The sequence below is a fragment of the Tiliqua scincoides genome, chromosome 3, assembly GCF_035046505.1.
Source record: "Tiliqua scincoides isolate rTilSci1 chromosome 3, rTilSci1.hap2, whole genome shotgun sequence".
Lineage (NCBI taxonomy): Eukaryota > Metazoa > Chordata > Lepidosauria > Squamata > Scincidae > Tiliqua > Tiliqua scincoides.
Window position 1 is genome coordinate 191,497,316 of NC_089823.1, and position 15,662 is coordinate 191,512,977.

The 15,662-nt window shown below is 46.4% G+C and overlaps 1 protein-coding gene across 2 annotated transcripts; it reads right to left on the bottom strand.

The window, feature by feature from the left end:
- Positions 1-2,805: 2,805 nt before the first annotated feature.
- Positions 2,806-13,348, bottom strand: PYROXD2 (pyridine nucleotide-disulphide oxidoreductase domain 2). Of its 2 annotated transcripts, XM_066620617.1 has the most exons (16): positions 13,166-13,348; positions 12,795-12,814; positions 12,525-12,618; positions 12,354-12,427; positions 11,126-11,281; positions 10,786-10,939; positions 10,411-10,472; positions 10,002-10,099; positions 9,494-9,635; positions 8,740-8,874; positions 8,265-8,337; positions 6,995-7,151; positions 5,430-5,584; positions 4,456-4,562; positions 3,963-4,083; positions 2,806-3,695 (listed from the first exon to the last, which is right to left on the bottom strand). In XM_066620617.1, exons 1-16 carry the CDS (start codon positions 13,296-13,298, stop codon positions 3,625-3,627), a joined length of 1,752 nt encoding a protein of 583 aa, XP_066476714.1. In that variant the 5' UTR covers positions 13,299-13,348; the 3' UTR covers positions 2,806-3,624. The 2 variants fall into 2 exon arrangements, with proteins under 2 accessions (XP_066476714.1, XP_066476715.1); XM_066620618.1 differs by lacking the exons at positions 5,430-5,584; positions 6,995-7,151.
- Positions 13,349-15,662: the final 2,314 nt, after the last annotated feature.

The following is a 15,662-nucleotide window of genomic DNA, read 5'->3' on the forward strand; positions in this document are numbered from 1 at the left end:
CAACCCTGTGAGGTAGGTGAGGCCGAGAGATAGTGACTGGCCCAAGGTCACGCGAGAAGCTTCACAGCTGAGTGGGGATTTGAACCTGGAACTTCCAGGTCTTAAGTCCAGTCAACGAGCCATAGAAAGAATACCACAGCCAAGGGGAATGTTACCTGACTGAGAATGAGTGCCTTGAAAATTCATAGATGTATGTTAACAAAGCCCATCAGCAAAATTAATTGTATTTACATTTAAGTCCATAGCTGTAGCTGCTCCATAAACTGCAAATAATAAAAACTGGGAAAGAAATCCAGAGGGTAGAGGATTACATACCAGCCATGAGTCAGCAGTGAAATGATGCAGCAAAGAAAGAACACTGGATTGCATCTGTCTCCGAGACAGCAGATTTTGGGACTGTTGAATTTCAGGGACAGGCTCTTTGCTCATGATTCTGGGGCATTTGTTTGAAACAATCTGCTTTCAGTGACCTTCTGAAGTTATCATCATGTAAGGTGGCCATGTTTTAGGTCAGTGATAGTAAAGCTTTACACAGGCAAACAAGGTTGTCAGCACCAAGCAATGTCCTTCCCCTTGGCAAAGTCCATCAGCTGCTGCTGTACAGTCTCCATTTATTTCAATTGAGTTTTATGCCAGGTTCCCAGGCAGGTCACATTGAAATGAATGGATATTGCTCTGCAGTAATACCTGAGAAATATTACCAGAGAGACTGCTGGCAATGGCATGTACAAAGCCACCACTTCCAGCACTGTCTTTTGCTTGCTGTTCCAGCCCAGAGAGGTCAGTGGGGGATGTGTCTCCTTACAAGGTGAGAAATTATCATTATACCAGAAGCTCAAGTTTGCACTTTCTTAAAAACCCTTTCAACTCTGAGCATACATTTTCAAAATGTACAATTGGCAATGATTTTTCAGTCATTTCTTCATGTGAAATCAATCCATCATCACAAGGGAGGAAAGTTAGTTATTGATTTTTTGTTGTTGTGTCAACACCGTTTGGCTGCAGTCCATAGGCCAATTACAGTGGGGTATTTAGAGTTAAGTTGATTTATTCCTATTGATTTCAGTTGAATTGAACTGGATTCAAGCCAAGGGCTCCGGCTTAACTGATTTGCGAACCAGGCCAAAGAGGACAGCTAGTTTCTGGCCACTTCCCAGTTGGATTTGCAGTCCGAATGCAGAGAAGTGTTTGCAAGCAGCTGCTTTTTGCTAGTGAGAAATATGGCTCTTTGGTCCTGGAGCTCAGTGAGGCATGTCCAGCTTTGGATAGGGAGCACAAGGTCAGATGACATCAACAGCGGCAGCCCCTCCTTGCTCCTTTGCTAAGGTGGTGGTATAACTTGGCCCTGTTCCCAGGCTTCTAGAGACTAGAAGAAGGCCAGCCGTTGCTCTCGGGAAGGTTTTTCAGTGTTTGAAGCCATGTTTTTGGAATGTCAGGGATTAACACATTAGGCAGGATAGCAGCCAAGCTTTCCTGCCTTGCAAATCCAGCAATAATACTGGGGCTTTCTGTGAGTGGTGTCTTCACTGTATTATTTTTCTCTTGTTTTCTTCTGGTTTCATGCTCTCCTATCTAATTACAGTACTTTTCAACCTCTTCATAAATGACCTGGAGACAGGGTTAAGCAGCAACGTCAAGACACTAAACTTTTCCGAGTGTTGAAGACCAGAAGAGATTGAGAAGAGCTCCAGAAGGATCTCTCCAAACTGGGAGAATGGACAATAAAATGGCACATGCATTTCAATGTAAGTTAATGTAAAGTCATGCACAGAATAAAAACTTTGGGGCAAAGAATCAAAACTTTATATATAGGCTAATAGGTTCTGAGCTGTCTGTGACAGATCAGGAGAGAGATCTTGGGGTGGTAGTGGACAGGTTGATGAAAGTGTAGACCCAATGTGCAGCAGCTGTGAAAAAGGCTAATCCCATACTTAGGATAATTTGAAAAGGCATTGAGAGTAAGACGGCTAGTATTATAATGCCATTGTACAAATTGATGGTAAGGCCACACCTGGAGTATTGGGTCCAGTTTGGGTCATCACATCTCAAAAAGGACATAGTGGAAATGGAAAAGGTGCAAAAGAGAGCAACCAATATGATTGGAGGCTTTTGACCTGTATTTTGACACTGTACCTGGTGCAACAACCCCTGTGTGTATTGCATCCTGTCAGTTTCCAAGGCTGCTCAGAACCCTCTGGCCTCTTCAAGGATTCCCTTGAACCACATTGGACTCCGTTAGCTATAAATGCACTTTGAGACTTTCTCTTTGCAACTTCCTTTCCCCTGTCTCACCACTCCTTGGCCCATCTTAGTCTAGGGCAGGGGTGTCAAACTCGTTTTATACAGAGGGCCAAAGTTAGCATTCAGGGCACCTGCTGAGGGCCAGAAGTGATGTCATTAAGCAGAAAGTGACATCATTAAACCGCTGATGGCCAGAAATCAGCACTTTGTTCTCACAAAAAAACTCATTAACTGCAAATGGCAGAAGAGAAAATACCAAATCTTGATCATATTTCAAGATATGGGGGTCCCCAATTTTCATGTAGACTGCTTTTCAGCAGTAACACCTCAGCACTACTCAGAAGGTGAGAGCCTGAGGGCCAGATAAAAAGTTTCTGGGGGGCGCACCCAGCCCCCCGGGCCATATGTTTGACACCCCTGGTCTAGGGAATGGGGTAAAAGCACACAGAGTCCCTAAACCTTCTTTCCTCTTTTCCTTTGCTACACTAAATACATTCCACAAACATTTCCAACTACCACAAAATTAGGCACATTTATACATTTTTTGATTAAAATTTAACAGGCTGTTTTATTTGTATCTTTTCCATGTTACAACCTTTTTACTAAACAAATCCTTTTCTACTTTGAAAACACTCCCTTGTCAGTCTCTTGATTCTTACTGAGCCTGGTCTTTGTACCTTTGATTACTTGTTTCACTGGCTGCTCCTACAGGGAAGGTATAGGAAGAGGGCTTAGCTACCCTAAATGTCCAGAAGCTGACCCTGCTTTCTGAATTAAATCCCCAAATAAATAATTTGAGTACCAAGGGTAACATCTAAGAATGCAAATGTTGAGGGACATTCAAAGAAGTCACTAAGAATCAGTGGGTTTCAGTAGTACTGGCTTAACTCAGTACAATAGGACTCAAAACTACTGACTTACTAGCCTGAGGAGAAGCTGCTCCTACACAGCATCACAGTATCCTTTCCTCAAGAGCAGGAAGAGAGTGCTGCAACCAGCACCAAGGGAGAGACAGACTTGTCAAACAGAATGAGAGGCAGTCTCCTAGTTAAGTAACAGCACAGCAGGAGGCAAGTGTAAGCTAGTCTACTAAAGACAAGTAGAGTAGAACTGGATTGGTGACAAGAGCATCATTAATGTACTAGAAGCACACTTGAGACTAACTTGCAGGACCGCTGCATGTCCTGCTTTGTTGCATTATAATACCATGTGCAACAAGTCTTGAGAATTGCAACTCTTGAAAAGTGTCCCTGGAACCAGGTCTGGAGCTGCCTCACACAGTGTTGCTTTGGGGTGCTTGGCTCCCAGCTGACGGAATACCTTAGCTTCTAACTGGTGGAATCACTTCTCCTGAACAAGAACCACTAAAAGTTCCCACTAGGGTCACAGCTTCTTGAAGTCCTCCAGGGCTGTTTGAGCAGCATTGCGCCCTGCCGCTCCCATTACACCTCCTCCTGGGAAGAAAAGTGAGATATTTGAGAGTCAAGAACATAAGAATAGCCCTGTTGGATCAGGTCCAGGGCCCATTAGTCCAGCTCTCTGTATCTCACAGTGGCCCACCAGATGCCTCAGGGAGCACACAAGTCCACAAGATATCTGAATCTCGCATTGCTGCTTCCAGCCTGACAGCTTAACAGGTGTGGAGCCAGGAACCCAGTGGAGACTCCCCACTATCCTCTCTAACAATCCCCTTGCTTCTGCTGTCCCTCCCAATCACTTACCAGGATGAGCACCACTTCCACAGAGGTACAGGCCTTGGACTGGAGACCGGTAGCTAGAGTAGGAGGGCACTGGCCGGGCAAAATACAGCTGATCTAAGGACATTGCTCCATGAAAAATATTCTGGAAACCAGAAGCAGTAGCAAATGAAAAATCACTGAAGAGGCAAGGCCCCATCTCCACTTCCCAGGGAGTCAAGCTGTTCAGGGGAGGAGACTTAGGGAAGGGGATGCAGAACATACCACAAGTACCACATTTGTTTGTAACATCTTTCAGGACAGTCATGAATGAGCACGGGGCAGTTTCACAACACCATTTGGCTGAGTGAAAGCAGAGGTTTTTGTTTTTTTTTAAAAAAACCCACATTCTGGTGGTTTTTTCTATTAGCTCTTAGGCACTCTAGTCAGGTTGCGGTAGGAGAGCATAGCAGGCCTAAGATGGCCGTAGTGCTATGCCAACACAGTGTATAGGTAGTGATACTCAATAAATACATACCCCACCAGGCAAGCCAAAGATCTGCTCAAGGTCTGGAGGTGTCAGAACATCCCTGCCAATGACAGAGGCTTTGAACCCCGGAGCATAGGCTTCAATGCAATCAAACACTGTAAAGGAGAAATGGCATTGTGACCCAGAAGGTAAGCTCAGAGCAGTCTCTGCCCCAACCTCAAGGCAGGTCTAGTACCATTCTGGGAAGCCCCCAACATCTGACATTCTGACAAGCAATTTCAAATGGAATTTAAAATACTCAAAAGTCATGAAGACTCAAATCATAACCACACTTTAGTTGAATCCCATCCTTGGCTGTACCTCAAGCCTCAGGCCTGACTCACCCCGAACAGACTCATGGAAGTGCAGCCAGCTAACCTGGGGCTGAAATGGGGATGGGGGAGGTACTGAGATGACCATAATTTTCTGTTCTATGCAGAATCTCTTTCTAAAAGGGTAGGGCCAATAAGGGAAGATAATACCTCATTCTACACTGTAGCAGAGCTTGTAAACAAAATGGGAAATGTGCTGCTATGGACAATAGGGGCAATACTTTTTCCACACAATGCCATATTTATTTATGGAACTCATGGCCATGAGATGTGGCAATGGTTTTTAAAACCAACTGGTTTAAAAAAAATTTTTTTTTAAATTAGAGAAATTCATGGACAACAAATCTATCAAGGCTGCTACTCATGACAATAATATCCGGGATCAGACACCATATACTACAAAATACTAGTTCCTGGAGGGAAGAGGGTTATTTGTCTTCATGCCCTGCTTCTGAGTTTCCTGAAGGCATCCAACTGACCACTGTTGGAAACAGGATGTTGGGCTGCATAGACTTGTGGTCTGGTTCAGCAGGACTCTTTTTATGTAGGAAGATGGCCTTTCAGGAAGATCTTTGTTCTTCCTAGCATAGTGCAAGACATACACAAGACACCCAAATTGTTGCTGCTGCCCCCTCAGCCAAGGGGTTGTACCTTGGTCAGCATAGCCATCCCGCTCATGACTATCCCATTGTTTCCCTTCAGCCAGCGTGTAGGGAGTGTACTGAGTAAAGAGAGAGACAACGTGGCAGCCTGGGGGAGCCAATGTAGGGTCCAGGACAGATGGGATGCACATCTCAATCATGGGTCTGAAATGACACGAGGGGGGCATCAAGCCACTGCACTCGGTGTTGACTGCCCAGAGTGACCTCTGTGCAGCTGCTTCTATCATGTATAACTTTTAATGTGACACCAGCAGTGTTTTCAATGAATCTGCTTTGGCCATGATCCTACCAGCATCCTGTGACTGTAATGGACCTAAGTGCAGAAGAGGGCCAAAAGCCTGAGAATGGTGATCTCTTTTGAAGAGTCAAAGCAGATCAAGTAATAACATGACAGGTTTTTACTTGCTTGTAGTACTGGTCTTGCAAAAAATTACTAAGCAATCATTAGTCCTATAAAATCAATTCAGGTGCACACTGAGAAAGGAATTCATGTATTGTGAACATCAGGACAGATGTAGTTCGGTGCTTGGAGTGTTCCAGCTCTATGCATCATGCTGTTGAAAACAAAGAGGCTAAGGATGAGATCCTATGCACATGAACCGGGCATCTGTCTCACTGCACTTTATGGCACTTTCTTCTGAGAAAACGTGTATATGAGTGAGCTGTTAATATGGACAAAAGGGGTAAACAGACATCAGGCAGAGCCCTTTGTTGCTCCAAGGAGGAAGCAACAGAAGATCAAATAGCATCGCTGCAAGGAACTAGTAACATAGGAGATTCATCTAAATGAAGAGTGTGCACTACTCATCCTGGGGGCAAAAGGCTGGGAGACACACCAGTGTCTAAAATAGCTAATGAAACTCTGTGTGAACAGGAAGCAGAATTTCCCAAAGCACTTGCAAGATTATAAATACATTGGGGAAGAACTTGACAATGTCCATTTGTTTTGCTGGGAAATGGGTCTTATCTCGTTTGACCAGGATCGTATCATGGTAAGTTCCTGAGACTAGGAACTATGCCAAAGGGATGCTTGTCTTAGCAATTTTGGTTTCCGTACTGGAGAGTATGCCTCTGCAGTTTTTAATTTTCTTTCTTTACTGTTGGTCTGTGCTTGAACTTGACAATATCTTGCAAGTCAATTGCATGGTGGGGAAACAAACCTGCGCACTTCTGATTCCTGAATCTGTTCTGGTTTGGCTGCATTCTTCTATCACTTCTTAGGGGATTTGCTTGGGGGTTATTTAAAGCTAAAGGAATGTTGAATAGAACCATGGGGAGTACGGTGTAGTCATAGCTCTTTTTAATGTGAATGAAAGTGCACACTATTTGGGTTCTTACTTTGCTTTCATTTGTTAAAAATAGGTTAATTTGTACCTATGACATCTTAGCAATAATGTGTGCTGCTTTGACAACTCTGGTCAGAAAATAGAATAGTACATTACTAAAAGAATAGATAAAACACATCCATTTGAAAAATAACTGTTTTCACATCTTGGGGTAGATTTCCCTGCCCTCCCTTCCCAGTCTTTGCAGGATAAGCACCCTCTGTCATACCTGCCAGATGGTCTCCCATGACAAGCATCCTCAAAGGCCTGATGCAGGAGATGCATGTCCTCACAGTTCAGGTGGATAGAACACTGGTGATGAGGCAAGGGGTGGCCATCACTAGTATTTGGTGCCGCTAAGAAGTTGGGCAACCGGTCCACAGCCACTGAAGACATACAGAGCAGTTGATGAGACCACCAAATTAACCATACTCTAACCACCTGATTCTGTGTCATGTTCCCAGGGGTCCCTTGCGTGAAGGTCGAGCAGGACAAGTGAGACAGCAGTATGCTGCACCTGATGTATTTTGATGTATATGAGTGTAATTACACAAATCCAGTCTTGGTGTCTAACCAGGTAGCACACTGATTTATTGACGATGGTGTGCATGGCTGAGCAGTAACTGCAGGGCAGGGAATTGCAGAGTAGGGAGAAGAAATTGCCAGGGACAGAGCAGCTGCCTGCATGTAGGAAGTCCAAGGTTCGCCAGGTAGGGCTAAGAAAGATTACTGTCTGGAACCCTGGGGAGCTGCTGCCACTCCGCATAGAAAATGCTGAGTTAAATAAACCAAAAGTTTGACTAGGTTAATGGCAACTCATATGGCCAGCTCAAAACAAATCATGGGGGAAGGTGCTTGTGCCCAGTCCTCCCTGGACACCCACACCAACTTCTGTTGCCAAGGAAACACAAAAGGAGGGGGGAAAGGAAGACTTGCCACACATCCACACATCTCTGTTTTGTAAAGGCTACATAAATGTGGGGAGTGGGTGAGGGAGGGCGTGGAGTACCGTGAAAGAGTGAGCCCAGGACTCTTAAGAAAGGGGAAATAGGAATCTATGCACCTTCTCATTCCTGGGACCCTAAATTCTGTCACTGGCTCTAGCAGGTTGGTTGCATTTATGCATTTTTTGCCTTGATGTCTATTTGAAAAAGTATGATTTGTAGCAATACTGCTCCCTCTGCTGGCCACACATAATGTTGCTTGCGTCTTGGGAATGTACCCTTTCCATATTCTGACTCTGGATAGGGTCTTACAAGATTTCTATGTTCTCTTGGTCTGCTTCTGCTCTGCTCTCTTCACTGATGAACCAAAGCAAAATAAAGTGTACACCTAAAAACCTGTTTTAAGGAACTGAGGATAACTGCACACACAACCTTCTTCATTCAAGTAGCAATTCATCTAGGGCCTGCGACTCATAGGACCATGGAAATGGAAGGCCACCAGGACCCTTTAAACGGAAGCGTAGATGAACTAGCTCATCTCCCTGCAACACTCACCATTGACCTTGGTGACTGGAGAGCATGTATCAAACTGTGAAATTCTCTGCACAAACTCCAGGGGCAGTTGCTCCTAGTAAGAGATGGCACAGATACAGAATGACCCTCTGGGTTGTCATCTGATTAACAACTTGGCTGATTAAACAATAAATTAATCACTTCAATTTGCTTATGAGTAAACCAGTCCTGAAACAAAAAGCATTTGTTCTTTATTTTTTGAAAACATATCCATGTGTCACAGCTGCCATGATCTTATAGGAAATACTCTATGCTATGCATGAGAGCAGCAGGAATGCCAAGGAAGCATTTGTTCTCTGCATTTTTTAATAAATGTTCTTTGCTGGCTCTGGACACCCAGCTTCTTGGTGACAGTAATGTCTGGAATTAGGTCTCCCTACAAAATCTTCCTGAAACCCACCTTGCAAAGGGCCTTTCATGTTATGCCAAAGAGGGGTCCATTCCATGTTATGCTCACCTGAGGGGTCAATTCCAGAAAGGTGACTTGCGGAGATGCATTAGATAGCACAAGGCGGCTCTTCACTTCAGTTCCATCCTGAAGGGCAACACCTTGCACCTGTCCATCCGAACTCAGAAGAATATGGGCAACTGTCTGTGAGATGGAGTGGAGGGATAAGTAAACAAGGAGTTGGCTTATTTCACATGGCTAGAACCAACATCTCTTCCCATTTGCCTTATCTTGAGAAAACCCAAGGTAGGGAAGGCATGGTAAGATCCTGGCCTCTGCCTCTCCCCTTTCCACTAAGAAAACAAAACTTGGGGGGCATGGTCTGCACAGCCTCAGGACTACAGTGAGGGGGCATTTCTTTGCTTTGTGGTGCAAGCACAGTTGAGTGTCCCATCTTCTTTTTTACATTTTACATTACATTTTACATTACATTACATTTACTGCTGCAGGAGAGCTGCATTTATTATTATTATTAACAGTATTTATATACCGCTTTTCAACTAAAAGTTCACAAAGCGGTTTACAGAGAAAAATCAAATAACTAAATGGCTCCCTGTCCCAAAAGGGCTCACAATCTAAAAAGATGCAAATGAATACCAGCAGACAGCCACTAGAACAGACAGTGCTGGGGTGAGGTGGGCCAGTTACTCTCCCCCTGCTAAAAAAAGAAGCACCCACTTGAAAATTTCTTTACTTCCCTTCCCATGCAATTCTTCCAGGACAAGATCAGACATGACATCTGTCCTTCTTAGGATCCACCCACCTTCTCAGTGAAGATCTCAGCCCCTAGCACGATTGCAGCGTGGGCCAAAGCCTGGGAAAGCTCACCCATGCCACCAGCCACGTAGCCCCAGGCCCCCTGGCGCCCCTCTAGTTCACCCATGACATGGTGCAGCAGCACATACCTACAAGAGAAGCCAAATGTTAGCGGCTACTGTGGACGAGTTCCAGGGCATGGAGAAGACCTCAGCCTCTCTAAGGCAGAGGCTGGCCAGAAATGCCAGGGCAGGTTTGTCTCCATTTCAGACTTCTATTCCTGCTTCTTCCATCCATCTAGATGGGGAAATTCTGGGGTCTATGGTACTTCTCTGCATTTAAGCAGTTCAGTAGAACTCCTTAAAAATCTCTGTTTGTGCCCAGCATTCCAGATATTCAGATAAGATGCAGAGTTTAGGGCCACCAGAAATGAAGTGGGATAAAATAGGATGGGCATGACACAAGAAGGACAGGTCAGAGGATGGCAATGAAAATGCTGTTCACCTGATGCTTACCCACTGCCTGGTGTGTGGGGACCAGCCATGGCACCAATCACTGCATCTGTGGCTAGTGTTGCTTTCAAGGGCTCTGATTCAAACCAAAGATCCAAGATCTGTAGGAAGATGAACAGGAAGCAGATCCTTTAGGGAGCTCCTGCAAGGAACCACCCCTACAACCATCCTTTTCCTCAGACTCAAAAGGACAGGAGCACAGGCTGCCAAGCTGACCATGGAGCCTTGCTGACAAATGAAAGTTTACATGGACTGTTTGGGACTGGCTTTTTCAAGGGGGTCGGGGGAAGGACAGTTCTTCACTTTGGGTTCAGAAAAGGAGGTTGTGGAGACAGCTGCAGAAAAATCAGGAGCCACTCTGATGTGTGGGAGGAGTGGAGACTCTCTGAATGGATCATCTTGTAGCACCCACCTTGGAAATGGGCGCTGTGAGGACCTGGTAATACTGGGGAAGGTGTTTTCCCAGTGCAAAGCCTGATAAGAAGAAAACCATGATCAGATATTACTCAAACAAAGCTCAGAAAAAGTCTCATCTGTGGATCTCATCTATTCAGGCAAGCTTAGAGGACATATAGATACACCAAAATGTCTTTAGAGCAATAAGTAAGATAATGGACAAAGGTACAGAGAATGAATCCCCAGGTACAAGATCTGGCATACGATCTACTACACAACTCGGTCAAAAATTCACACACACACAGACTGGTTACTGAAGAGAGATCTGGCTTTGTATTCATTAGACTGAAAGCCAGCCTGGTCTGAAGGGGTCTGGTCTCCCTTTACTTACCTGCACGGAACAGGACCTGCAGACTTCTCAAGGCTTTGAGCCGCTGAAGCAGAGAGCCTTGGCTGAAGAGTGCCATGTCCACAGGGCAAGTATCCAGCAGAGGGTCTATGGCTGACACCAAGTGGCTCATGAAGGCCTCATACTTGGGAAAGGCCTGCAAAGGGGATGGATGAACACAAATGCTCTTTAGCACCTGCTTTTCCTTCCAGTCTGACCCTCCAATTTGGGAGGAAACCTTTTCTCACAGCCCCCATGAGCCTTTGGGCACACCTTCTTGGCCCATGGCCTCATTCTATTCCCTCAGGAAGTAGAATTTCTGAGGGTGTTTTCTCCACTTCACCTGAGCGTCCTTCACAGAGAACTGAGCAATCTGGTTCTGTGTCTCAGCCATGTTGTTTCCCAGCAGCAGTGAGAAAGGGCGCCTTCCATGTTGGCCATCATCCAACATTGGAGTGAAGGAATAAGGGTCACGTGGAAGCACCTTTAAGCCATATTTCTGCAAGGTAAAAGACAATATGGCATCCTGGTCTAAACACATGGCATACTTAGCTATCACACACATGCAGCAGGGCAGATGTCTGTGTATCCCCTGCAGCCACGGATTTAAGGAGGGACTTTCCTATCACAGTTCCACGGGCCTTGCCAGAACCACCATGTACATACTGGCCTTAATATAAACACTGAGTCTTAATAACAGCCTTGCAGCATTTTAAAGACTAATATATTGTAGCACAAGCTTTTGTAAAGTACAGTTCATTACATCAAATGGAAGATCAGATGCATCTGATTTGATTCACAGTTTGCTATTTTTGCTGCAATGGACTAAACCTTCTGGAAGTAATTATCCTGAATCCCAGTATATTGTGTGAGAGAAAAATATATGTCTGCACCATTCATCATTTTACCAACTCTTATCAACACCCCACTAAAGGTGCAACCTTATATGCAATTACCTGGGAGTAAGTCCCATTGAACTCAATAAGATTGACCTCTGAATAGACACGCATAGGACTGTAAACACCCAGCACTGTGAAAGTGTTGCAATCTTATGCACACTTACCTGGGAGTAAACCTATTCCAACACCTAATAGTAGGGCTAATTACTGTGTAAACATACAAAATTTGCAAACCACCTTTTTGCTTCTAAACTAAAAAAAAAAGTCATCTTAAGGAAATGATGATGGATTTTAAGTCTTGGATTTTAAGAAGCTGACCCCTTGATAACTGGGGTGCTAGTACCCAGGGCTGAGAAGTTGCAGCTGTTGTTACTACCAGCATGACTGGGGATGGACACTCAAGCTAGTTAGGAACTTTGCTTGCATTGGAAGTGTTAAATATCGGGAAGAAAAAAGCAGAGTGAAAAATGTCTGTGGTGCTCATTAACAGCTTTGGAGAATGGCCAGGGATGGAGGGGGGGGGGTGGACCTGTTCTGCAGTGTCAGATGTAGCTGGATAACAGAGTCTGGCAAAGGTGTCATAGGTGCCCCAAATTCCCCAAACTGGGTGGCATCTTTGGAATCTCAGCTCTGCTCCCTGCTGCTCCTCATTCTCAAACATTCAGTCAATACCTTCAGCTCCAACTCTGTGTAAATCTGGGGTCTCAGCAGGCTGAGCAAGTAGGAGGCTCTGGAGAACCGAAAACCTGCAAGATCATAGATGTCAAATGTGCTGAGGACCAGAAACCACCACATGCTTGGAGCAGGGAGGGGGCTATCAGCATCTGGGGGCACAGGTCTTACCTGGGATGATCTCCTCAGTGACAGCAGCACCTCCAACAAGGTGTCTCCTCTCCAACACTGCTGTCTTTAAGCCTCCTTTCTGCAGGTAGGCGGCCTGTGGAGACAGCGGGGGGGGGATCACCTCAACCACTTCACAGTCACAAAACTGGATATTCCCCAGTGAAGACTGTCGTCCCCACATGACAAGCCTAGGAATTTTTTTAAACCCTTCCTCTCCAAGGCAGTCCAGAAAGACCCAGTGGCACACATCCTCTTCTTCACAGTACTTACAGCCACAAGTCCGTTGTGCCCTGCAAACAGAGGAGAGGGTGAGAAGCCTGCTTCTTGCCCTTCTTCCCTGCCTTGCATAACAGCGTCCCTTTCCAGAAGGGCAGCAACCCCACCCCATGTATGCCACAATAAATCTGGCAGAGGTTCAGCCTATGGGACTTTGCAGTTGAGTCCCATATTCTCCCTGCCTACTGCTTCCTCCTACGGCCCATCCAAATTGGACAGGTGAAACGACCCACACTCCAGCCTAGGGCAGCGCCTGACCTCCACCCCATCTGATCGTGGCCCAAAGTTTGCCCTCGTGCGCCCAACCCTGCCTGGGCACCTGTGGGGATCTCATGCCCTGCCCCCCCTTGATGCCTGACACCCACCGGCCCCGATCACGATGGCGTCATACTCCCGCTTCAGGGAAAGCCCGGCCCCAGCGTGGGACGTTCTGCAGCCCCCCAAGCAAAGGCGAGCAGCGGCAGCCGTGGCCAGCCGCCCACCGTGCCCGCTTGCCATCTTCAGGTGGACTTTGCCTTTCAGGAGGCACCGTCCACACAGCGTCTTGGGGCGGGGGCTGCGGCTTCGGGAGGAAGAGGAGGGCTGTGGGCCAGGCGCGCAGAGCGAGCCGGCGCCGCCCAGAGTGCCCAAGTTAGCGAGGGGGCGGGCAGCAGGCGCCCTGGCTCGCTCCTTGGGGCACCTTCCGGCCCACCTCTCCCGACGCCTCCCTTAGCGCGACCCCCTGTGCTGTGTGTGTGCAAAGAGCTCAAAGCACATACTAGAGACACCGCAGGGTGACCAAAAGAGGACCAGGCACCCCAAAATGTAGGACATCCAAGAAAAATGTAGGACACAGCAACATAAAAGCCCAAAACATTCTCTTCTTGATGTCACGTGGTTGATTTAAACACTATATCACATATAATTTATTAACAACAGTGGTTCCCAACCTGGGGTACACTTACCCCCAGGGGTACTCACCAGGACCTTCAGGGGTACTTGAAAAAAGAATTGAATCATGGCAGGAAAAGGCAGGTCTGTATTAGAATGCCTTGCAGGGCTAATGTGAGGGGTACAATTTATGGAAATGGGCTACCAAGGGGTACACAAGTGAGAAAACGTTGGGAACCACTGAATTCCAAGAAGGCTCTGCGCTGCCTGCTCAGAGGGAAAGGGAGGACGTTTCAGTCCTTTTCCAGGACATGAGGACTTGTCTTGGAAAAAGAGGACATCTGGTCACCTGAAGAGACTGCCTCCTCCTGGCACAACAGGAACAGGTGGAGGTTGGCTGGGCCGGTGGGTGGGTAGTCCAGTACAGGCCCTATTTTGAGGGCAGTGTTGGACAAAACGACAGCCAAGGCAACAGACCAAAGAATTCACTCTGTGGCTCCAGCCCCTGGGCAAACTGTCTCTGTTGGTCCCTGTCAGGAGCCAGCCACAGAATCTACCTCAATGATCAGTCTTGGAATTTAGGGGAAACGAACCCAGGGCTCACCCAGGTAATGAATCTGTCTGGGCAGGTGGGGGTTCGTGGAGCTGGTTTCCTTCCCCCCCCCCCCGTACCCTACCACTTTCTGGAATCTAAGCCCTTCCCAGGCAGGCCTTCCCAAAGGATACCCTGAGAACAAACAAGGCCATTTGACACAGCACTGGCTGGACACAGGTTTTGAGAACTAGACTCAGGAATGCTTTTGGACCCTCCAGATTGGTTTTCCTGACTGAGCAACCCTAGTAAACTGGGCTTGGAAAGCCAACCCTTAAGTAATAATTCACTTGGTATCTGTTGGTATAGAGTTATCCTTCACTGGATAGATATAGCTGACCTTTTCTCCCTGTATGCAGTTAAACAATGCTTCTGTGGTGCAAACTTCCTCTCTCCTTCTGTAGAGTATTTTTGCTTGGGGTTTAAAAATGAGAGCGTGCCTCTCTTTGTGTTCAAACAAATCGCTTGCCAGAAAATGGAGGAAATGCCCCTGCAAGAAGGATATTGCTCCACTCTTGGCCACCTAAAAATCAATCTGCGAAATGAGAATTGGAAACACATTAAGATTATTTCATTTCGCCTTAGAACTTTTAATAAATCAGGCAATGCTCTCAATATTCCACACACACAGCCAGACACACTGTTCTCAATATTCCACACACCAGCCTATCTAGGAGACTGACTGAGGTGACTGTCTCAGGCAGTCTCTGCCTCCCCACCTCCACTGCTCCTCTTTCCTCTCCCTAGATTCCAAAAGGAAGGAGGGAATGCTGCAAAAGAGGAAGTGTGGAGGAGAGTGGTAGGCACTTTGGCTCTGGTCCTTTCTTCCTTTTCAAATCCAGGGAGAGCAGCCAGAGACCACTATGCTGCCAGATTAAGGGGGGGGGGGGAATGTTTGGTTCACTGCCACAGGCACCAGGGAGTCTTGTGATGGACCTGTCCACAATTCTTGGACGTTCCAATGGCTGCCAACTTTTTTATGTCACTGAAAACCATCTACCAAGAGGCACTACCAAGGCACGGAGAAAGCTCAACTATCACGCAGGCCATCCTTTCAGCAGAGCTGCTTTTGGGTTGGTGTCACTTTGCAGAGGACCTCTCAGCTGCTGAACTGGTGATGCCTTGCCAGAAGCAGGGCTACTGAAAGGGGCAGCCCACCTGATATTTGGACTCTCCCATATCTCCCTTGAGAAAGATTTGCATATTTTCTCTTTTGTCATTTGCAGCAAATGCATTGAAACATAGGTTTAGGTGAGAACAAAGTGCTTATTTCTGGTCATTACCTGTATGTCACTTCCTGTTTAATGACATCATTTCTAGCCCTCAGCAGCTGCTATGGAAGTTATTTGGTCTGCTATATGAGACAAATTTGACATTCCTGCTTTAGAGGATTACTTACC